The sequence below is a fragment of the Ochlerotatus camptorhynchus genome, unplaced genomic scaffold (genome assembly GCF_037179485.1).
Source record: "Ochlerotatus camptorhynchus isolate MF236.1 unplaced genomic scaffold, CSIRO-AGI_Acam_v1.1 ptg000300l, whole genome shotgun sequence".
NCBI classification, from domain to species: Eukaryota; Metazoa; Arthropoda; class Insecta; order Diptera; family Culicidae; genus Ochlerotatus; species Ochlerotatus camptorhynchus.
Genome location: NW_027040788.1, coordinates 889,536 through 914,989, shown reverse-complemented (window position 1 = coordinate 914,989; position 25,454 = coordinate 889,536). Strand labels below are relative to the sequence as shown.

At 43.0% G+C, this 25,454-nt stretch overlaps 1 protein-coding gene across 6 annotated transcripts in view; it reads right to left on the bottom strand.

The window, feature by feature from the left end:
* Positions 1-4,828: 4,828 nt before the first annotated feature.
* sdk (sidekick cell adhesion molecule) overlaps positions 4,829-25,454 on the bottom strand; it is a 362,757-nt gene continuing 342,131 nt past the window's right edge. For 3 of the 6 annotated variants that reach the window (XM_065228671.1, XM_065228674.1, XM_065228672.1), the window contains 5 exons: positions 25,170-25,448; positions 24,788-24,808; positions 7,383-7,703; positions 6,976-7,316; positions 4,829-6,911 (listed from right to left, as the gene is read on the bottom strand). In XM_065228671.1, the coding sequence (XP_065084743.1) occupies positions 6,669-6,911; positions 6,976-7,316; positions 7,383-7,703; positions 24,788-24,808; positions 25,170-25,448 (1,205 nt within the window). In that variant the 3' untranslated portion in view covers positions 4,829-6,668. The remainder of the gene's footprint in view (positions 6,912-6,975; positions 7,317-7,382; positions 7,704-24,787; positions 24,809-25,169; positions 25,449-25,454) is intronic. The other 3 variants (XM_065228676.1, XM_065228673.1, XM_065228675.1) reach the window with 1 other exon arrangement.

The following is a 25,454-nucleotide window of genomic DNA, read 5'->3' as shown; positions in this document are numbered from 1 at the left end:
CTAAGCTTGATAGACTAGGGATCGGTGGAAATCTTTGTAGATGGTTTCGTTCATACCTCACGGAGCTCTAACTGACAGTAACTTTGGGTTCTTGTCGCTCAGCAAGCTTCTGCGCAAAGTCCGGTATACCTTAGGGTAGCCATCTGGGATCATTGGTATTTCTCCTTTACTTCGACGACGTTCACCATTTTATCACAGGGCCACGATTATCGTTTGCAGACGATCTGAAAGTTTTCCTGTGCATCCACTCACTCGCCGACTGCCGTTCTCTCCAAAATCAGATTGACATCTTTGCTGACTAGTGTTGTCTAAACCGACTGGTGGTCAACACAGCTAAGGGTACAATCAAAGTAATGAAACAACCGATTATTTTCAACTACAAACTCCAGAACTCTTGGTTTTGTCTTCAAGATTACTAAGAACTTCACAGACAGTTACTGCTTGAAATCGCTCTATTGCTCTTTCGTACGATCTACGTTGCAATACTGCTCTGCGTTCTGCAGCCCGAACTACAATAATGGGGCCGAGCGAATTGAATCTGTGAAACGACGTTTTCTTCACTTCGCGCTCCGTAACCTGCCTTGGAGTTACCCACTTCGTCTTCGAAGCTTCGAGAATCGCTGCCAATTGATCAATATCGAGCCCTTACGTATCCGAAGAGATGTTTCAGAGCCTTAACCGTCACCGATACTTTGCAATGAAGAATCGACTGCGAAGCAATTCTGCAACAAGTGAACATTAATGTTCAACCTCGATCACTACGCAACAGTCTTGTGCTAAGACTTCCACTTCTTCGAACTAATTATAGCTTAGGGAGCACTATGCTATTTACGGCTTGCAGCGAGTGTTCAACCGAGTACCGTCGATGTTCGATTTCCACTTGACACGGAATATGCTTCGCCGAAGATTCTCTGCCTTTTTTGCTGACCAAAGGCGCTTGACGCCCATCAGCTAAGTGTAAAATTTTAGACGTCTACATTGTTAGTAACTTGACAATGCTTTCCTTGTTATTTTCGTTTGTAACTGTAGTATATGTAGTCTGTAATCTGTTGTTATTTTTACAACACATCATTGGGACTATTTCTAGTCTGTTGATGCAAACATAACAAATAAACAAATGCTTAGGAATTTACATGAAGAATTTCTTCTAAGAGTTATGTCTGTTTGTCTGTGCTTAAGCGCTGTCCAGACTGAGCAGTTATAACATGTTATAACGGTTGTCAAATAATTGCAACACAGAAACCACCATCAAGATTGCGCTGTAACATGTTATAACCATAGAGGCAGTGGCGTCAACAATCAACACGAAACTAACGATTTTAAATTGGCTCACTACTTGACTAGCCTATTGGTCCCAAGCAAACGATTAACGTACCCCATTCTAGTCGAAATTCTACTACTACACAATGTTTGTTTTGATTCGCTATGAAAGTTTGACAGATAAAGGGGGAGGTAGCTCATCGATTCTTCCGGTTCGCCTCCTAGCATCGTGCTATAAGGTACCAGGCGATAACCAGGGTAGTTGATCGATAGCTCGATGACGTCATTTCGTTGGCGTCTGCAATAGGAAATTCTCATAGCAGGCGTTGACGATGGGACGTTGTTGAGTTATTGAATAGCAACTATCGTGGTAACTCACCGATTACCTGTCGATCTGCCAAATTTGGAAAGACGTCTGCATTGAATTGTCTCATATAATAATATTCCGCCCACTATATCACAAGAAATTGCGAGTAGCTGAGTGGAATGGAGATAAGTTAAGCATTGGGTACAGGACCAAGTCTCCCCTGGGTGGTGCCAGAAGATGAGCGCAATAGAATCATCAAGTTGCCATATGGCACGGAATGAGACTATTGCATGGCTGGGTAGTCAAAGTCTTCCATTCGTTAGTCATTTCAGGTGGATTAGAACAGGTTTAGGTTTAGGGTGGGCGTTGGCCAGATTTGGATTTTTCAGATATAATCCTAAATAGGACCTAGATTATTTAATACACTAGTAACCTCAACTTCTGTCACAATGTTTCATTGTGACTAATCAACACTCACTGGGTAAAATATCAAATTTGCGGTAAATTTGAAAAAAAGGGAACTTAGAGTGTAGAGCGCACTGCCCACTGGACGATTCTGAAGCCTGGCCAAGTGAGTAGGTTACGGGTTTATTTGATTGTACGTCATTTCCAAGTTATATAAAGATACATTCATACCATTGACATTTTGTATTTGAGATAAGACAGAGACAGGATGCGGAGGACCCGCTTAGGGGGAGCGTAACCCATGTTATGGCTTCCATTTATTAAATAGTACAGATAGACTGGAAATGGGTTCATGGTGAGAAAATGTACCATATGGTGCCCGTTTACTGATCAAAATTAAATTCAAATCGTCAGGCCCTGCCCTGTAATAAGGGGATTGACGATGATTTGTCAAGTTTCATTTTGCATTTGCATATAATTGTAAGTTTAGGTTTGCTTTTGTAGTTGTAAGATAGATAGTTTGGCTCAATTGAAACATTGAGTTGTATAAACTTGACGAATCATACCTCTAAAATAGTAGTAGTTACAGTGCCGCATTATCTAACAACCACTGCCTGCAACTAATGTTGGAGGGGTCAGCAGGGCTGATTACGGATCAAAACTAACATAACTCTAACACTGAAATGATCCCGAAACTAACGCTCATTCATTGCACTTTGAGTCATAAAGTAGTTTTATTTATTTTCCTACTAATCTATCTACACACTTAGTTTTTTCTACCGAGCTCGGCTGTGCGGGTCTCGGTGGGGAGGGGGTTTCGCTGAGATCTCGGCGGGAGTGACATTTGATTGCTGAGTCTCGGATAATGCCTTTTCTAATAATCTGCCTACGTTTCTTTTCTTTTTTATCTACTTCATCCCTTTTTTATTTTTCTGCTCTTCTTTCCTCTTCTCTTCGTTTGTTTTGTTTGTTTACATATACCTAATACTAATACCTCCTTGTTTTCTCTCTAATTTGTCTACTATGTCCCACCATCACGATGAGAGATGAGCTACCGTACATGGTACACGCTCATATACACTCCCAAAATAGTATGCCGCAAGTAAGTATATCACAGAGGCAACTAAAGATCCAGAAACGAAAACCGATAACGCTGAAGATAATGAGCTGTGGTGATTTATATGACTAAATAGTATTATTTATTTATACTAACCTAAACACAACGTGGGGTGACCCAAATCCAAACGATCACTAACCAAAATATTAGACTTATTTTTTTCAGCAGCACTACACCAGCCAGCAAAGTTCAACAATCCATCGTTGCTTATGCCTTTGTTGTCGTTTGGAACCAGTTTTACGAGGTAGGCGACGATTGTGCGTATTTCTCGCGTAACTTTTGAAAAGAGCCTATTTATAGCCTGAACAATACGTAAAGAGAAAATTGAAACATTGAACGTCGCTCGAAAGTGGAACTTAATGAAGGCCTAAGTACTTTTTCGTAGTCTTTAGTTTTCGGATTTGAAAGATCGTCGGTTACAGTGGCCTGCTTACTGAGCAGAAAAACGCGGTCCCAGGTCCTTACATATCAAAGAGATTTATGGTAAAATCGCTTGTGTATCGTGTATTTTGCGAAACTCGTTGTTGTCGTTGGTTCCGGGTTTGAATGGATACAAAAATTTGAGCAACGGTATTATGTGATACATATGAGGGGCTCGGTGGCCTTAGAGCAACCGTTTTTGCTTACTGAGCAGAACATCATGAGTCTAATCTCAGGCCCATCCACATTCAAGATTCGTCAATCGTTTTATTTGTTAATATGACTACATGGTAATAACAGCAACTCGGTGATTAAAAAGGTGCTTGTCTGCCTAGTGGCAAACGTTTTTGCTTACTGAGCAGAAAACCGTGGGTTTAGTCCCAAGCTTCTTCGCGTTATATGATCGTTAGGACATCAATTCAGCTTATCGTTTACCAAAACGAACCCTGCTGCAAACCCAACCCTCTTATCCAACATCCCAGTGATTCCTCGTGGAAGTGCAGAGGTGTTCTCGGCTTCCATCAAAGCGAGTGTCATGTCAACACAATCCTTCCCATTCCTTTCTTGACCTGTGTTCGGGCGCGGCCGGCGCTGGTATTGCCTAATTTAAGATCACCAGTTTTTACACATTGAGGATGATTGCTAGTCCCAAGCATCGTCTATTGGTTCTCTGTGTAATTACAGCTGGTCTGGCAATAACAGAGTAGCAACCGTGGGCGGTCAATCAAGCTCAAGCTATGAAAGTTTGACAGATAAAATGAGGGGTTAGTGAATTTTCCTATGTTTCGAGGGGTGAATCGATTAGCTTGGGACCGAAGAGAGTACCAGAGCTGAGCCAAAACGTTGAGCACGTTATTTCGGGACCTTCGTAGTTTCGTATTGATTGTTGTTATAACTCTGTAGTCTGAACTAAAGAGCCTGAATTTATATATTATATATATATAAATTCAGGCTCTTTAGTCTGAACGTACTATTAGGTAATGAGCGATGAACTGAAGTGCAATAAACAATATAAAACTGCAGGTACTATTTAGGTACTGGAACACCCACCCTACTTATGGGCTGTTCATAAACTACGTAGAAAGTTTAGGGAGGTTTAGGATCGCCGGAGGGTTGACAATTATCCACGGCCCATACAAATTAAAAAAAAATTGTATGGACAATTTTCTACGCAGGGGGAGGAAGGCCCAATCCCAAAAAAAAACGTCTACGTAGTTAATGAACAGCCCATTAGGATTTTTCTTTTCTGCTCTACGGATAAGTTATCATCTACGATGGCTTTTTTTTAATCATTTTTGTATTCATTTATACACATCTTTTGATCGAACATTTATGTGGAGGCATTCATCCGCTGCCTTTGCAATCTGTATACGACTAAAGATTACATTTTGTGAGAGTGTCAATGTACGGATAGGTATCTATTGTTCATCAATCATGACTATATGCATTCGTTAGGCATAATGTGTATGAGTAATAATAACCAGTATCGCAACCAGAAGTAGGTTCTGCAGTTGCTTCATTTAATGGGTAAAAGGATTGTGTATTCGATTGTTTTGCCACTGATATCTGTTTCAGAGTGTTTGGGTGTTGTGGTTCCGCTATTGTGCTCTTGATTCCTATATACTGCAGTTCGTTTTGCATTCGATCATCATTTCTTAAGGTCTTTCGCTAACTATGTAAAAATAGTGTAGAAGTCTTACGTCATAAATTACTATTAATATGCTGTATAAATTTTATACAAAGATAAACATTTACACGATTTTCGTTCGTTTAATAATAAGTAGTTTTCGTAACTAGGGTAGAAAGTTTGCTCTTGCAATAAAACCTCTTACTTAACTCAGTGCTATCACATTAACACTTGTTTTTGGGGTCTATTTACATCACATCTTATATTCTCCATCGAATCTGCACGGAACAACGGTGAACAGGAAAATGCTAATATATATGTTCCTTTGTTTTAAATCGTGACTCTAATTAATAAGGCAACTGGAAATGTAGTTAAGGTATATTTGGACTTGTAGGTTTGCGAAACCAAATTAAAAGTACAAAAAATGAGCTAAAATCGAACGGAAGGATAGCCGTATCCTTCCAGGTCAAGGATCATTGGAATTAGATGTGGGGAGAAAAAAAAATATGGACCAAAGCAATGTTCCGTGACCGTGGAGGATGGTTGCAAATACTGGAATAAACAGTTGTTGATGATGGCAGTGAACATTTACTTCTATGGGGTTCTTTTCAGTAAGTACCATTGGAGCTTGGTTTTAACCTTTCCTAAAACTCAATAGAGGGCAGTCATTTGCGTGTGTTGTTTTGTGCCGTTCATCGATTTTGTTTTGAGATCGAAAAGTAGTTAGTTTTTTTTTTTGTATTACCATTATAATAGAATGTTTTGTATGACGTTTCATTAGAAAACTTTCATATTGCACCACCGTGTTGAATGACGTGTTCTTCCAGTGAAATTTCTTCTCAATTTGATTAACGTAATTTACATGAAGGGATAAGTCCCTCTACAAAATATACTACTTATGGCTCGATTTCCTATAATCTATTCTGCTACTAATTTCAGCGTGGTATTGTACATAACAGCATTGTTTTTCGTATCAATATTTATCAATACTACATCTAATCCGTTCGGAAAGAAGTTCTCCTTCTAAGTAGATTTTAAATTAATCGTCAGTATCGACACAGAGCAGTCGACTAAACTAAATTTGAATATTCTACAGTAAAGAATAAAAAATCAGTCCCATTTTTGATTATGCTTCTTCCTGTTTCGAGCAAACCGCCAACCAATCGATAGATTGGTTGCGTCCCGAATCGCTCGCATTTTCCCAATTAAAAACCAAAACTAAAAAAAAACTGGTTCCACTCACCTCGCTGTCTCGCAGTCAGTCTATCTCTCGCGCGCGCATCCTCGGCCTAAATTTTCAAGTGTAAAACTTTTGTATCACAAACAAGTTTCCTACAGCTACCTCTGGCATAAATCTCCACCGCCCCCAGCGGATCCTATCAGGACAATTGATTCTCGCTCTTGCTGCCACTGATACCATTGATGCGGCCGGCACCGACGATGGCCACTCCGCCGTTCACCATCCCGGTGCCGTTGCACCTGGCTTTCAGCTTCGCGCCCAGCTCGTCAATGATCCCATCGCAGGACGAAGGTCATACGAATGAGCTAAATCCGGGCAGCGGCGCCCGTGATCGGGCCATATTGTTCATAATAATCTGACCTCCGTTGAGGCTCATCACTGCGGACCCCTCCGGTTCCGAGTCCGTGTAGCTGGAATAGTTTCGCACCGGTTTCTGACGCTTCCAGGATTGCCGCAGCGAATCGTTCACGTTCGCGTAGTGATTCACGAACGAGTGCGGATCCGAACGGACGCTCTCGTTTTCACTTTCCGAGGCCTTTTTTTTAAACGAAAGAGGAATAATTAGATTGGAAAGAAGTTGAAGCCAGCTTAAAACCTACCTGTGAATCACTGGAGCTCACTTCGGACGGCTTCTCCGTGACGCTGCTATCGTCCGGATTTTCATCGTAGCATTTTAAACTTTCTTCGTCGCTGTGATACGCGACGGACGCCGGCGAAGGCCTTGGCGGTGACTTGCCAAGGGACGCCGCAGCTGCGGCAGATGTCTGTGGTTTCCTACCGCCCAGTATCGTACCGGTTCGCCGTCCCATCGTGCCGGTCCCGTTCAAGGTGCCATTGTTACTCGTCACTCCGTGACGTGAGCGGTATAGCTCCAGCGCTAGCTCTTGCCGTTCGTCGATTGACATCGCCATCGACTCCTCCAGGGTCTTTTGTGCTTCTTCTGTAAAAAGTAATGCAGATCATTCAAAATTTGACCATCATCATACATTTTCAAGACGACACTCACGTTTATACTTGTAGCTTTTGCTCTTGACGCAAAGCACGGCTATGACCATGATGATGATGATGATGGAAGTGGCCGCCAGCGCGACCATGAACCACGTCTGCCGGTAGAATGGCTTCTGCTGCAGGTAACCATACTCCAGGTACAGCTTCGACGGAGTCAGGATGGCATCGTCCGAGTAGACGGGACAACTGATCCCGTACCGGTTGTAGGCGATCACGCGGAACTTGTAAGCCGTCGACGGCAGCAGGCTCTGGAAGCTGACGGTGAACTCCTGGATGGGACCATTGGTGGTCCGAGCTACCGTTTCCCAGCGGGTGTCGTCTGGTTAGAAGGGTTTGGAAAGTTAGTGATTTGGTGGTATTATTTGAGATTGCTTTACAAAGGAAAAGGACATTCAAATGGAACAATAACGGCAGAATTTCACAGATTAAGCATGTGGTTATTTTAGACATAGGTATGAGTTATGCAATATTGCTGTGAGCAAGTTTATGCTAAAATTGGATTGCGTGTTAGTTTTGAAAGTACAAATGAGAAAAGAAAAGAGTTAGCTTATAGAGTTATTGTATGAAACAAAACCAGTCCCTGGAAATATCCTAGAAGCCATCTCTAATCCTCTTGAAATAATAACTCATCATATTGCGTTCGGGAGAGTTTCGTAATAAGAAGGATGCCGATTCATCCAAGAGCAGTGGAGACACCACCTCGAAGAAAGATGAAAACAAAGCTGTCACCCCAGAGCAGGGTGAGTCGAAACCAAAACAGACGAATAAATTTAAGCAAACTGTTGTCTTAAGGCCCAAACAAAAACAGTCAGCTGACGTCACCAAACTAGGGGGCTGTTCATTAACTACGTAGACCGTTTTTTTGGATTCTTGACCCCCCCTCCCCCTGCGTAGACAATTGTCCATACAAAAAAAATGTATGGTCCGTGGATGATTGTCACCCCCCCCCCTAAACTGTCTACCTACGTAGTTTATGAACAGCCCCTAGACGTTCGCAGTAAATTTAATCCTGTTTCCTATGCTGTTAGGGATATTCGCCGTCGAGATAACGGTGAGGTGGTCATCAGATGTGGATCTGATGCACTTGCTACCGAAACGGTGCGTGTGGCTCGTGCAACGTTCCCAAACAAGTACGAGGTTAACATTCTGAAACCACCAAGAGTAAAAATTGTTGGCATTTCGGACGATACTGACAGCAGTAATTTATAGCGAATTCGTTTATTATTCAGTTCCAACCTGGATCGGGTATCAAGATTGGGTCTGCTTATTTTCTGACAAACGTCAGTTTGCTCGTTTGTTTTTAAAACCCAGCTCAGGTTGAGGTTCGCGCTGACAAAAAGTTCGGTTTCGCACTGGGTTGGAACTGGTTCCAACCCCGATAATAAACGAATTCGCTATTAGTTGATCTGATAAAAAAACAAAACCGCCTACCTGATCTGGCTGAATTGAAGTTATTCGAACACAGAAGATCGAAAACGCGTCTGGTGCTTCGTATATGGCTGTTTTGGAAACCAATGTTGTAGCTTTTGAATTGCTGATGAAATCGCGATACGTAAATGTTGATTGGGAACGTTGCACGGTTTTTGAAGTCGTTGATGCTATGCGTTGCTACAAATGTTCGCAATTCGGCCACAAAACATCTACTTGCCGTAACGAATTATGCTGTCCTAAGTGCACCGGAAAGCACGGCGTCCGTGAGTGCTCGGCGCAAACCGAACTCTGTGTCAACTACAAGGATAAAAATCTTCATCGTAAGCCAAATGAAGATCTATTCGACGACGCACACTCTGCGTGGAGCAGCACCTGTCTGCTACACAAGAAACGTTTGGAAAATGCTAAGCAGCGTATATACTACATCAGCTAGCTACCAGAGGGATATGTTGATGTGACCAGCAGAACAGAATCAAATTGTCCAGGTAAATCTATTTCAAGTATATGTCCTGCTGAAGCAGGATTGGATCCTACACTTTTCAATAGTGCATCAAACTTTCAGCATGGTCCATCACCATTACCTCAAGTTGCCATCGAGTCCACCGAAGATGAAAACTGTTTTCCCGACGTGGGATTACTAAGGAGCTAGAAGCAGATCGAATGTTAACGGAGGCCGCCACGTCTGACATGCGCGCGGATCCGACGAACGATGGTCTCACCGTCCAGAGAGAAGATGGTTCTGCTTCACACCGAAACTCAACGAATGACCCCACTCAAAAACTTTGGTTTCAAATGAAGAAAGAATTTTATGTTTGATTCGTCTATGAACAATGATGGCAAGACGATCATTTCTATAAATGAAATAATTTGAGTCCTTCTTAACCTTAACCTTATCTTAACATGGAGTTAGATTTAAGCATATCAGAAATCATGTCAATTAATGATTTCTGTAAAATTTCCATTTTAAAGGGTTATACGGTCAAAATTTGGTCAATATCAACTTGACGTATTTCTTTCAATTTTGCATTTAAAAAACCTGAACACCCCTCATTTTGAAGGTGTGTGTGTGTAGAATGTTGCTCCTATTTTGATTTTGGAATTCACTCTTCAGTTGTCAAAATGGCGTCCAAGCAAGAAGAGCAGCGTATCAAAATTTTGCTCGCGCATTGCGAAAATCCGAGCTACTCGCACGCAAAGTTGGCAAAATCGCTAAAAGTTGCCAAATCAACCGTTACAAATGTAATTAAAGTGTTTGGGGAACGTTTGTCGACAGCCAGGAAGTCTGGATCGGGGGGAAATCGAAAACCGGAAGCCGCTGAGACGACAAAGAGAGTTGCCGGTAGTTTCACGCGAAACCCTAACCTCTCTCTCCGAGATGCCGCAAATAAGCTGGGTGTATCGTCTACAACCGTGCATCGAGCCAAAAAACGAGCCGGACTATCGACTTACAAGAAGGTAGTGACTCCAAATCGCGATGATAAACAAAATACGACGGCCAAAGCGCGATCCCGGAGGCTGTACACGACGATGCTGACGAAGTTTGACTGCGTGGTAATGGACGACGAAACCTACGTCAAAGCCGACTACAAGCAGCTTCCGGGACAGGAGTTTTATACGGCAAAAGGAAGGGGAAAGGTAGCAGATGTTTTCAAGCACATGAAACTGTCAAAGTTCGCAAAGAAATATCTGGTTTAGCAAGCCATCTGTACCTGTGGCTTGAAAAGCAGCATTTTCATAGCTTCCGGGACTGTCAACCAAGAAATTTACGTGAAAGAGTGTTTGAATAAACGTCTGCTGCCTTTCCTGAAGAAACACGGTTGTTCCGTACTGTTTTGGCCGGATTTGGCATCTTGCCATTACGGTAAAAAGGCCATGGAGTGGTACGCCGCCAACAACGTGCAGGTGGTTCCCAAGGACAAGAACCCTCCCAACACGCCAGAGCTCCGCCCAATTGAGAAATACTGGGCTATTGTCAAGCGGAACCTAAAGAAGACCAAAAAAACTGCTAAGGGCGAGCAGCAGTTCAAGGCAAACTGGCTTTCTGCGGCGAAGAAGGTGGACAAGGTGGCTGTACAAAATCTGATGGCAGGGGTCAAGCGTAAGGCCCGGCAATTCGGATTTGGAAAAGCGGAAGCCTAACTGAATATTTTTCCTGAATTTTATACTAATTGAACTTGAAAAAGAAATTTAATTTGATTTTTTAAATAAACGATTTCACCGATTTACACGCGTTTTCCCTTGACCAAATTTTGACCGTATCACCCTTTAGGGGCAGTAATGCCAACAATCAATACGAAACTAACGATTTTAAATTGGCTCACCACTTTAGGCTCTGAACCATTTGGTGGATTATTTTAACTTTTAGTTAAAATTTGACAGATGGAAAGTTATCGATGAACCCTGCTATCCGAGCTTTGCTATTTCTGACAGACAAGAAGTTAAATTTTGACAACCGTGGGTTGAAAACCGGTCGATCGACCGCACGGGGATTTTCGAACATAGAAAATAACTTTCGAAATGTCACTTTTAACCACGAGTTAAATGTAACTTGGCAAATGGTTCACAGCCTTAGTAGCCTATTGGTCCCAAGCAAACGATTAACGTACCCTATTCTAGTCGAAATTCTAGTACTATGCAATGTTTGTTTTGATTCGCTATGTAAGTTTGACAGATAAAATGAGGGGTTATTGGTTTTTCCTATGTATCGAGGGGTGATTCGACTAGCTTGGGACCGAAGGGAGTACCAGAGCTGAGCCAAAAAGTTGAGCACGTTATAACGGGACCTTCTAGTCTTAGAGTTACCTCTATGGTAATGCTTCCTAAGTCAAAATTGTCAAAATTTCCGTTAGAATTACGTTGGTTAGTATTTTGATTTCTACCCGATGCAATAGCAGCATAGGCAGCTCCATTAACTCGCTGAACATTGTTAGCAGCGAGGGGAGTAGGTACAGATGAAACATTTGAAGCAGGGGTGATATTTGTACCTACGGGTACGAATGTAGAATTTGTTCCTCGCTGACCGTTGTTAACAGCAGAGGAATGTGTACCAGGTCGGAAACGTGGAGCGTTTCCTACCTGTCGCTTAGCACGAGATTGTAGGATCGCTTTGCGAGTCTTACATTCCCAAAAATTGGATTTGTGGTTTTCACCACAATTTGAACATTTAAATTTATTAGGATCTTCCTTCACAGGGCAGTCGTCCTTTGCGTGAGAGGAATCACCACAATTCATGCATTTAGCTGGCATGTAGCAATTTTTAGTTCCGTGACCCCATCCCTGGCACTTACGGCACTGGGTGAGGTTTTGGAGATTTCCTCCAGTCTTCCTGAAGTGTTCCCACTTCACTTGGACATGGAGCATAAGGCTAGCTTTTCTAAGGCCTTAAGGTTGTTTAGTTCACTAGACTTGAAGTGAACTAAATAAAAATCATTAGAAATCCCGTTGCGCGAATCGCCAGGACGGGATTTCATTTTCATTTTGATTACTTGTAGTGGCACAACTCCAAGTAATTTTGCCAGTTCATCTTTGATCTGATCCAGGAATTCACCACTGGGCAGTCCATTCATGACAACCTTGAACACACGTTCAGTTTTGGTGTCGTAAGTAAAATATTTGTGCTGCTTCTCAGTAAGATACTTGAGAAGACATTTAAATCCGTCCAATGCTTCAGCCAATACACGGCATTCACCCCAACGTCCAATTTGTAGTGAAAACTTAACTTTCACGAAGTTCAAAAGTTCCATGCGAAGAGCATGGAAATCGGAAGTGGTTATCACAATAGGGGGATTCTTTTCCTTCTTGGCATTAAGCCGGGAAAGTTTACTACAATTTTTTTTGTGGATGATGGATCATTCTCATCATCCGTGAGCAAATCAAATTGATTACTCAAATTAATTTCATCAGAAGGGGGATCAAGAGTTTGCCCCTTTCTTTTGCGTTTAGGCGTCATGGCGGCAGTAAATTTTTATCCAAATCGACTTCCAAACAGATTACTATAAGAAGGAATTTTCCAAATCGATATCCAAGAAGGATTACCTCGGGTAGGGTCCAAACAAGGATCGAAGAGGAATAAGAGTTGAACAAGGTAGAAATTTTACAGGTTGAGCACTGAAAAGTGTTATACAGTGTGAAAAGTGTTGTAGCGTTAGGTAGTAGTAACACTTCCTTCAGCAAAAAGCAAATAATCCGTTTTCGGCAGTCAAAAGATGAGGGCGGAGGGACCATAATCCACGTGCTTGTTTACGACCGAGGTGGGGAAGGCAAATTCGCACTGTAAGAGCTTTGTGGTCTGTGAACGAACATACGTGTGTGGCAGCACTTCGCAAATGCTCGCAAAGCCCATAGCTTATATACATGCGATCGAGCATGGATGCCGCATTGTTCGTAACGTATGTGGGTGCGGAGATGGTGGGATATAGCAGACCCCCTTCACTCTTTGGAATTTATAGAGACAGATAACAGCGCCAAACGGTTTGTGACGAGACAACGTTGAACTGCAGCGTTGGAAGAAAACACGCACACCAACAACACGAAAATGTACGAACCCACAGAACTGAGCGGACGGTACAGCGCAAATCAAAACACGAAGCGGTGTCATCACTCATCGTCATCATTCAGCTTCGGCTTCTTCCGTTTGCGTTTGCTATCACCGACGTTGACAAATACTTCCTACGTTATAAAATAGGAAAGTAATGATTATTCCAATGTAATTTTTGAATAGAATGCATGCTGCGTTGGCCAAAGAAGACGGCGTATTTTATTACGTTCAGCAATGATTTCGATACGTTGCATTTCCAGTGGCTGGGGTGTTGGAATAATTCTTTAGAGAGAGTGAATGCTTTTCCCATGTTTACTTCTATGCTTATTAAGATTCTTTTGAGCACCAGCTCCGCAAATCAACAATTACTATTAGAGATTTGCATCTTACTGATACCGGTGGTATATTGGAAACTCTTTCGCTCGAAAGTAAAACATATTACAAGCACATCATGATGCGCGCTTGGATGTGTGATGGTTTTCTCAAGTATTCCTGTTGCGTATAAAGTGGTAAAGAATCTTGCTATCGCAATATAATGATGATGACTTCGAGGATGATATCGTCCTCTTTCCTCGGCTGATCATCAACTTCCGCATTGACATCTGTCATGCTGACACCTGTCAGTTATTGAGCCCAGGTGGTAAAGTTGGCGGGGAACTCCCAACAGTTTCAATGTGCACTCAACAGATGGTACTGCGATCACATTCGGGTGGTAATTATATGCCTTGTATGAGGAATTGATTAGTGGGATATCTTGTTAATTTGATATCTTTGGATATAGCTTCAGCCACAGGTCTTGAAGCCAGTGCTGTAAATTTTCATATCATTCGATTGAAGATGAACCACTACAACCATTCAATCTCATTCCTAGTTGAACACTCAGTCGGTTAACAACGTCCCGGTCTCAGTCGCGCGGCATCTAATTTTTTTCGGTGTTTTTTCCGCCCGAGCGGTTTTTTCACCCCCCCATTGGGTGCCCCAAGTGACCAGTGTGCAACAGAGGAAGTGGAATTCCATGGGCCGAGCCCCTTGGAGTTGCCATCCAGCTTTAATCCACCCCGGTAATCCATCCGGTCGTCAAGTCATTTTATCATCATCGTGCCGACCCACCAACACCAATCATCACCACCAGCAGCAGCAAACGGACCATCTAGCTGCAACGGCTGATAGGTTGTTTACAACCGGCATAAGTATTAGACAATACATTTTGCAAGTCCATTGCCTCCCTATTGTAGTTTAATTTTGCCTCGTGGCGCGTGACTCTGTCTCTCACCCCTGGTAGGGGAGTATGGGTCATAGTGAGACAACTTTTTGCAAGTAGATATAAGTTTTTTTTTTTTTTGTTTCGATTTTTTTTTTTTTTTTTTTTTGATTTGTTCGTACGTCGGGCAAAAAATTTAATTACTAGTAATTAAAATTAATTAATTAGTGAAGGTTTTATTTTTTTTCCTTCTTAAGTGGTTGCGCACCGCTTTTGCGCAACACTTATGGCATCTTCCGATGCCTACGTTACGCGAACCAGATACTATGAACCGTCTTCGAAAGGACCATGGGTTGTCTTTTTTCGGCCCAAAAATAAACCTTTGAAAACTCTCGACATAACGAGAGATTTGCTGCGTAAGTATCCGGGAATCTTGGTACACAAAGAAAGATTCAACAAACTGCGTGTAGAAGCACCGACTTATGATGTGGCAAATAAAATTGCTGATCACGAGTTGTTTAGTGTTGAGTACAACATCTACATCCCTTCTCGAGATGTGGAGATAGAAGGCGTGGTCTCCGACGCGAGTCTGACTGTCGAGGACTTGAAACATGCCTCGGGAACTTTTAAAAACTCGACATTCGCTACCGCGCTAGTGAAGATACTGGATGTAAGGCAACTGCATTCAGCATCTTTGCTAGACGGTAAAAAAGTTTATAAACATTCAGACTCGTTCCGGGTGACTTTCGCAGGTTCTGTTCTCCCAAACTTTGTTAAAATTGATGGTGCTTTTTTTCCGGTGCGGTTGTTTGTACAGAGGGTATATAATTGTACCAACTGCAAAAGGCTGGGACACTCGGCCAGCCATTGCGGCAACAAAACTCGTTGTGGCAAATGTGGTGAAAACCACAAAGAGGATTCTTGCCACAAAGAATCAGTAAAATGCGCTTACTGTGGCGAGAATCCTCACCCCTTGCAGGAGTGCCCGATGTACAAACAGCACTCCGATAAAGTGCAGCGTTCAATCTCTGGACGCTCCAAGCAGACATATGCTCAAATGTTGAAGGCTGCATCAGCCGTCCAAGATGCAAACCAATTTTCGGTTTTGTCAGTTGAAGAATCGGACTCTGACTCATCCGATGAAGGTGATTCTACGGTGGTACACGCACCTTCAAAAATAGACGGTTCCTCAAAAAGAAAATGCCCCTCCCCGAAAGTGCGCCGTAAGAAAACTAAAGTCACCTCCAGACGATTGCCAAATTCCCAGGGTAATGGGGATGAAAAAACAAAACCGAAGGCTCCTGTTGATCCAAACCCTGGATGCAGCAAGAATTTTCCGCCATTGCCCAACAAAGATAAAAAAAATAAAAAAGCTGCTCCTCAAACTTCTCAAAAGAAATCCAAGTCCGAACGAGGTTTGCTAGCTTTTTCGGACATTGTGGAATTCATATTAAACATGTTCAACATACAAGACCCTCTAAGAAGCTTAGTTTCTGCCTTGCTTCCAACGTTAGAATCATATCTTAAGCAATTGACTGTTTCATGGCCCCTCCTTGCATCAATCATATCTTTCGATGGATAATTCGTCGAACGAGGTTGAACATATGATCACTGTGCTACAGTGGAACTGCCGTAGTCTAGTGCCTAAACTAGACTCGTTCAAATTTTTACTTCACAATTCTGATTGTGATATATTTGCTCTCTGTGAAACATGGCTTTCTTCCGATAAAGAACTCAACTTCCACGATTTTAACATTATACGCCTGGATAGAGACGATTCTTATGGAGGAGTACTTTTAGGGATCAAAAAGTGCTACCCTTTCTACAAAATTTCCCTTCCTGCTCTATCCGGCGTCGAAATCGTTGCTTGCCAAATAAATGTGAAGAACAAAGATCTTTGCATAGCTTCAGTATACGTTCCACCAAGAACCTCCATTAGCCGTAGTCAACTCTGGAATCTAGTTTCGATTCTTCCATCCCCAGTATTAATTCTGGGTGATATGAACTCCCATGGTACTGGGTGGGGCGATCTATATGACGACAATAGAGCGGCTATTTTTTACGATTTATGTGACGATTTCAATTTGACTATTTTGAACACTGGTGAAGCGACACGTATAGCAAAACCTCCGGCTCGAGAAAGCCGACTCGACCTATCTTTGTGTTCAAGATCGCTATCATTGGATTGTCAGTGGAAGGTTATCAATGATCCCCATGGTAGCGATCATTTGCCCATCATCATTTCAATAAAGTGTGGCCCTCACTCTGCAGAACCATCTCGGGTTCCATTTGATCTTACAAGGAACATCGACTGGCAGAAATATGCAACGGCGGTGGCAATCGGTGTCGAATCAATAGATGCGCTTCCACCATTGGAAGAATATCGATTCCTAGCCGATTTGATTTACAAAAGCTCACTGGAAGCACAAAAAAGAAAAGTTCCAAGTGCACCCTTTAAAAGGAGACCAGCCACACCTGGTTGGGACGAAGAATGCACAAAATTGTATGTAGAAAAATCTGATGCTTTCAAAGCTTTTCGTAGACACAAAACCTCCACTTACTTCGAGGAATATTCAAAGCTTGAGACAAAGCTGAAACAATTAATCAAAGCAAAAAAACGCGGTTATTGGCGCAATTTCGTCGAGGGACTCTCACGAGAAACCTCCATGAACACCTTGTGGAGGGTGGCTCGCAACATGCGTAACCGCTCATCTTTCAATGAGAGTGAAGAATACTCCAACCGATGGATATTCGATTTCGCTAAAAAGGTCTGTCCGGACTCAGTTCCAGCACAAAATATTCTTCGAGAAGCGTCTCCTAGCGGCGGCTCTCTGGATAGACCATTCTCAATGCTGGATTTCTCTATGGCTCTTCTTTCATCGAATAACTCCTCACCGGGAAGCGATATGATTAAATTCAATCTTCTGAAAAATCTCCCAGATATCGCTAAAAGACGCTTGCTAGATTTATTCAATTCCTTGCTAGAAAACAACATTGTACCGCCTGAATGGAGACAGGTCAAAGTAATAGCCATTAAAAAACCTGGCAAATCAGCGTCTGACCATAACTCATGCCGTCCGATTGCTATGCTTTCGTGCATTAGGAAATTGTTGGAGAAAATGATCCTTCGGAGACTCGATCACTGGGTCGAATCAAATAACTTGCTATCAAATACACAATTTGGGTTCCGCAAGAGCAAAGGAACAAACGATTGTCTAGCGCTGCTTTCCACAGATATTCAACTGGCCTTTGCACACAAGGAGCAATTGGCTTCAGTATTCTTGGACATTAAGGGGGCTTTTGATTCAGTTTCCATTGAAATTCTGTCAGACAATCTGCACAGATGTGGACTTTCTGGAATTTTAAATAATTTCTTGTACAATTTGTTGTCAGAAAAGCAAATGAACTTTTCCCTTGGACAACTGACAACTTCCAGAATTAGCTACATGGGCCTGCCCCAAGGCTCATGTCTCAGCCCTCTTCTTTATAACTTTTATGTCAAAGATATCGACAACTGTTTGGCAGAACAATGCACGCTAAGACAACTTGCAGATGACGGTGTGGTTTCCGTAAGAGGTCCACATGCCGTGGACTTGCAAGGACCATTGCAAAATTCCTTAGATAACTTGTCTTCTTGGGCTATGAATCTAGGGATCGAATTCTCGCCGCAGAAAACTGAACTGGTAGTGTTTACTCGAAAGCGGTACCCAGCCCAAATGCATCTTAATCTTTTGGGCAGAAACATTACTCAATCATTGTCTTTCAAGTACCTTGGGGTCTGGTTTGATTCAAAGTGCACTTGGAATACCCATATTAAAGGGTGATACGGTCAAAATTTGGTCAATATCAACTTGACGTATTTCTTTCAATTTTGCATTTAAAAAACCTGAACACCCCTCATTTTGAAGGTGTGTGTGTGTAGAATGTTGCTCCTATTTTGATTTTGGAATTCACTCTTCAGCTGTCAAAATGCCGTCCAAGCAAGAAGAGCAGCGTATCAAAATTTTGCTCGCGCATCGCGAAAATCCGAGCTACTCGCACGCAAAGTTGGCAAAATCGCTAAAAGTTGCCAAATCAACCGTTACAAATGTAATTAAAGTGTTTGGGGAACGTTTGTCGACAGCCAGGAAGTCTTGATCGGGGGGAAATCGAAAACCGGAAGCCGCTGAGACGACAAAGAGAGTTGCCGGTAGTTTCAAGCGAAACCCTAACCTCTCTCTCCGAGATGCCGCAAATAAGCTGGGTGTATCGTCTACAACCGTGCATCGAGCCAAAAAACGAGCCGGACTATCGACTTACAAGAAGGTAGTGACTCCAAATCGCGATGATAAACAAAATACGACGGCCAAAGCGCGATCCCGGAGGCTGTACACGACGATGCTGACGAAGTTTGACTGCGTGGTAATGGACGACGAAACCTACGTCAAAGCCGACTACAAGCAGCTTCCGGGACAGGAGTTTTATACGGCAAAAGGAAGGGGAAAGGTAGCAGATGTTTTCAAGCACATGAAACTGTCAAAGTTCGCAAATAAATATCTGGTTTGGCAAGCCATCTGTACCTGTGGCTTGAAAAGCAGCATTTTCATAGCTTCCGGGACTGTCAACCAAGAAATTTACGTGAAAGAGTGTTTGAATAAACGTCTGCTGGCTTTCCTGAAGAAACACGGTTGTTCCGTACTGTTTTGGCCGGATTTGGCATCTTGCCATTACGGTAAAAAGGCCATGGAGTGGTACGCCGCCAACAACGTGCAGGTGGTTCCCAAGGACAAGAACCCTCCCAACACTCCAGAGCTCCGCCCAATTGAGAAATACTGGGCTATTGTCAAGCGGAACCTAAAGAAGACCAAAAAAACTGCTAAGGGCGAGCAGCAGTTCAAGGCAAACTGGCTTTCTGCGGCGAAGAAGGTGGACAAGGTGGCTGTACAAAATCTGATGGCAGGGGTCAAGCGTAAGGCCCGGCAATTCGGATTTGGAAAAGCGGAAGCCTAACTGAATATTTTTCCTGAATTTTATACTAATTGAACTTGAAAAAGAAATTTAATTTGATTTTTTAAATAAACGATTTCACCGATTTACACGCGTTTTCCCTTGACCAAATTTTGACCGTATCACCCTTTACGTATTTGAAGCAAAAATGTCAGCAGAGGATCAACTTTCTCCGTTCAATTTGCGGCACATGGTGGGGTGCTCATCCGGGAGACCTCATAACGCTTTATAAAACAACTATTCTCTCTGTTCTAGAGTACGGCTCTTTCTGCTTTCTCTCGGCAAGAAAAAGTCACCTAATAAAATTGGAACGAATTCAATATCGTTGTCTGCGTATTGCTCTAGGCTGTATGCACTCGACGCATAACATGAGTCTCGAGGTTCTGGCAGGAGTAACACCCCTCCAGAACCGTTTCTGGGAGCTCTCTCTCAGAATACTAATCAAATGCGGAGTGACGAACACACTTATAATTGCTAATTTTGAAGAAATTCTTGGGCTGAACACACAATCTCGATTTATGAGAATCTACCACCACTACATATCATCAGATATGTGTCTTCCTTGTTATACTCCAGACCGTGTTCACTTCACCAATCGCAGTTCCTCAATTGAATATGATCTGACCATGAAACAAGCAACTCATGGGATTCCCGATCAACTTCGACCTATTATTATCCCACGTATTTTTACTGAAAAGTACCAACAAGTCAATTGCATGAAAAGATATTTTACAGACGGGTCCCGTCTCAATGGATCCACTGGCTTCGGTGTCTTCAATGAAAACTCTAGCGCCTTCCGCAAACTTCAGGAACCTTGTTCCGTTTTTGTTGCTGAGCTGGCAGCAATCAACTTCGCATTGGGGATGATTTCCAATATGCCCACAGACCATTACTTCATCTTCTCGGATAGTCTCAGTTCGATTGAGGCTATTCGGTCGATGAAACAAGGTAGGCACTCATCTTATTTCCTTTCAAAGGTAAGGGAGCAGATGTGTGTGCTGGTCGAAAGATCATATATGATTACCTTTGTATGGGTCCCCTCACATTGCTCAATCCCAGGCAATGAGAAGGCGGACTCTCTCGCAAAGGTGGGCGCGCAGGAAGGCGAATTGTATGACAGGCAAATTTCACACGATGAATTTTACCATTTAGTGCGTCAGAGTACCTTTTCGAGTTGGCAAACCGATTGGGACACTGGAAATCTTGGACGGTGGTTACATTCAATTATTCCTAATGTTTCTTCGAGAGCGTGGTTTAAAGGCTTGGGCTTAAGTCGTGACTTCATTCGCGTGATGAGTAGACTTATGTCCAACCACTACTCGCTAGATGCTCATCTCAATAGAATAAACCTCGTGGACAGCAACATCTGTCGGTGTGGAAACGGTTACGATGACATCGAACACGCAGTTTGGCAATGTACGGATAATGACGCCGCCAGAGAGCGACTTTTGAATACCCTCGAGGCCCAAGGAAGACAACCCTATGTTCCTATCAGAGACGTGTTGGCAACCCGTGATCTCTGCTATATGCAGTCCGTTTATGTTTTTCTTCAAATGTCTAGTATAAGAATTTAATTCCTTTTGTCTTTTGTCTCTCTTTATTAGTTTTTGTTTGTCTTGTCCCCCCGTCTCGATGAGTCTCATCGTCGCCCACTGGTCACCCACCATAGCCGGTCGAACTCCGGACGAAGCTAGAACAGCACTACCGTTCATACTGGCGACAACGCTCTGATGAGACAACGAAACCCTACCCCAAGCTCCTCCCCTGATCCTATCCTTCGAAAATGTACCCTTCTAACCTCGAGTAAGCCGCGAGTAATCGGCCCAACTCCTACTAGACATAGAATTAAGTGAATTTTGTTACACACAGTGAACAATGAATTATCGGCTCCGTAAAGCTAACGCGATTGAGCCTCCCAAATAAACGAACTAGATAAAAAAAAAAAAACCATTCAATCAATTCTGTGTAAACGAATTCTCACATGACCATAATTTGAAGAGCCCCTTTCTCATTCGAAGCTCATTGTCACTGTCAATTGAGTCACTCAGTATCATTTGATATACGACAGTGGAGTATGGAAGAAATCCAGGAAAATGGTTCCGAACAGACAAGTCGACCCGATGTCGGATCAATGTAAGGCTAATTTAAGGTCGATGTCGACCCAATGTCGTGTTAATGTCGGGTCAATTTTGGGTTTATGTCGGGTCAATGTCGGGTCAACATCGGGTTGGGGTTTGATAGAAGTCAGGTTGGTGTCGGGTTGGCTTAGCTTTTTCGCCGGAATGTCGACCAGAGCTCCGTTTGTGTGTAGGTTACACTCAATCGAATGATATATAGCGTTTCTCAAATGAGAATGATCCATGCCTTCGTCAAATGACTAAGCAACTGATATCGGAGGAGGTCCCCTTTGATAGCGAATAGCTACTTTTCTCATTTTCATCAAAAATGTTCAAATGATTTTGAGAATTTACAGCACTGCTTGAAGCTGCAGCTGCCGTGCCTGGAGCGCCGGACTTGTGTTTGTACTCGTGAAGTCTCTCGGGAGAAGCACTGTTAATCTGTTTCGTTTCCATCGGACTTGCCACTAGCAGTTTTGCGATCCACTCCGCCGCTAGCAGGGGGCTGTTGAGGGAGTCAACGACCCACTGTCCGATGGGGGAATCGAAGCCGAGGTAGAGGCTAGCATGGGGAAATTCTGTTCGTTGCGCATCGGTGGTAACAACTTCTGTTGTCTGTGGGGAATTGGTTTCGGTGGCGGCATGGTAGCCGGGATGACCGAGTTTGGTTCGAACCGAGGCCGTGCAGCTTGGTTCGAAGTTGTTTTGTTTTGATTCGCAATGGAAGCGATTTGGTTAGAGTGTGTGTTGGTTTGGTTCGGAGTATAGTCGGCTTGCAATGTTTTTTTGTGAAGGCATCTGCGTTCGACTTTTGTACGAGCAATTTTTAATTCTGCACGCAAGTAGCCCCGATTTGAATGTATTCACGGCAGTGTCGGCATCTTTGTAGCTGCCCGAAATACGATATATTCGTCACTTCACCGTCGATGGTGACCCACGACTCGATGTTACGATTCACTTTCATTTTCGCTATGCGGGCACCGGTCGAAATACCAGGGAAATCGATATCGGCTCCACATAGTTGCTCTCGTACTGATATGACGTCACCATACCTTCCGAGAAAATCGGTGATTTTTTGGTCCGACACCTCGGACAAACCTCCACTACTCCATCCTCCAGCGTGATCCTTAGCGGATATTTCTTTTATTTTTTTCCGTCGACGCTACTGTCGTGTTGGTTGTCATGTTCCTCGTTGCGCCAACTCTAGTTCGACGACTTTCACGAACGAAACACCGAGGGCTCTGCTGTTCTGTATACGTTGCACTTCACCTTGTTTCAGACCAAGAACGGTCGCACAGAATTAGTGGACTTTGGCAAGGTCCGGTTTCTTCGGCACATACGATAAAGCAATACGAAAAAACACAGTTAACACTAGAAATTAGTTCGTGTTCGACTTCCACGATCGATAGCATAAACGTGTCAGAAGTTGAGCGCTCACTACTAATTGCCTGAACCACGCGTAAAGATCAAATCGAAACATTGCACGTTGCGTGAAAGTGGAACTTAATAAAGGCCTAAGTACTCTTTCGTAGCTTTTAATTTTATGATTTGAAAGATCGTCGGTTGCAGTGGCTTGCTTACTGAGCAGAAGAACGCGGTCCCAGGGTCCTTTCATATTAAAATTGTATGGTAAGATCGCTTGTTTATCGTACATATTGTAAAAAAATTCGTTTGTCGTCGGTGCCGGGTTTGAATAGTTATAACAACTTGAGTAACGGTATAATATGATTTGAGGTGCTCGGTGGCCTTAGAGCAACCGTTTTTGCTTACTGAGCAAAACATCATGATTCTAATCTCAAGCCCATCCACATTCAAGATTCGTCAATCGTTTTATTTGTTAACATGACTACATGGTAATAACAGCAACTCGATGATTAAAAAAGAGCTCGTCTGCCTAGTGGCAAACGTTTTTTGCTTACTGAGCTGAAAACCGTGGGTTAAATCCTAAGCTCCTTCGCGTTATATGATCGTTAGGACATCAATTCAGCTTATCGTTTACCAAAACGAACCCTGCTGCAAACCCAACCCTATTAATCAATATCCCAGTGATTCCTCGTGGAAGTGCAGAGGTGTTATCGGCTTCCATCAAAGCGAGTGTCACGTCAACGCATTCCTACCCCTTCCTTTCTTGACCTGTGTTCGGGTGCGGCCGGCGCTGGTATTGCCTAGTTTGAGATTACCAGTTTTTACACATTGAGGATGATTGCTTGTCCCACGCGCATCGTCTATTGGTTCTCTGTGTAATTACAGCTGGTCTGGCAATAACAGAGTAGCAACCGTGGGCGGCCAATCATGCTCATGCTCTTTGGACGCGCCGTGTTGCTGTGAAAGCAATCGTAGCTTATTGAGTATGCATGTGTTCGAAGACTGTGCGTAGACATAGATGTGGTGTTTAACTTGTTCGCCAATAGGTTCATGCTATCACTTCTACTTTTCATCGCCGATTTGTATTCGGAACGCAAACCCTGCTGCAAGAACTGACTCCACTAAGTAGCGATAGACAACGTCGGGATCAAGCACCCAGGTTCTGCGCCGATAAAGGTATCGGTACCCTTCAACTTTGAAAGATTTAATATTTGTTATTTGTTACTAATTTACTACCACTATTCGCATAAAAGTCCTGTGGATTTCCCATCTACATGGGACTGTTATGCGAATAGCGGCAGTTTAGATATGTTGTAAGCAAAATTATAAACATGCGACGATTAGTTTTGAAAAGTAAATTTTGTATGCATCATTACTCCCAGCTCAGGCATGCCAGATTTCAGACACGGAACATCGTTTTTCCATTTCCTGGCATACCTGTGAACGTTCTACATTTTTTTTTCTGGTATAGTAAAAAATGAGTTAACCCAAACACGGAAGCACAGTGCACATATGAGTGAAAATAATAAACTTGCAACGCAAAGGAATCAGTAAAATGACAAATAAAAATGTTATAAATGCGGGATGCTATGTCAGATAACGTTTTAATCACGTGCCATACCGTGAACAACAACAACAGGTTGGGAACGAAAGTGAGATCTAAAAAAAAACGAGCACGAGACAACACGAAACGCAACATAGGGACACCGCAGCTGCATTTGTTTCGCTGCTGTTGTGCATGCGATGCACTTTCCAGCAATACTTACAGTTGTAGAAGTGCTCCATATCTGGTGGTTGATGTTTCAGTTCATAAATTTTCCCGCGTTATTCGAAAGGGATAACATTAGCAACACGCCCACGGAGGTAACGTAATTGATGATTTCCCAACCACCATAAAATACCACCCGAAAGTAAGGTTTGCCCGGTTTCGAATGCGACGGAAAGCAAAAGTGGGTGAGAGAAAAGGGAAAACGAGAAATAAGGTTTAAACGTTTTGCTACTGTTTGTTTGTTTTTGGGTGAGGAAAAACTGACCCGACGCCTAATAAACGTCTTTCCAACATGCAATCGTTTACCCTAACACCTCCTTCGCATAAGTAAACACTCTGTCTAGCACTTGTTTAAGCTTGAAAAGGGCGAATTGACTCACCTCGCTTCTTGGTTTCAATGTAGTACCCGAGGATGGGACCCTTTCCGGATGGCCCATTGATCCATGACATGTCGACGCTGGCCTGAGATTTGGACAGCTGTAGATCCCGCGGATACACCGGCGAACCATCCTGCGGTCCGGTCGTAACGTTACCACTCACTGCCGGACCGTAGTCGATTGTTTGGGCACGCACAGTAAAGGTGTAGGTTACCTCCTCTTCCAGATTCTGAATGATCAGGCTTGTGCCGGATACCTTCTGTTTGACTTGTTTGCTGAATTCTATGA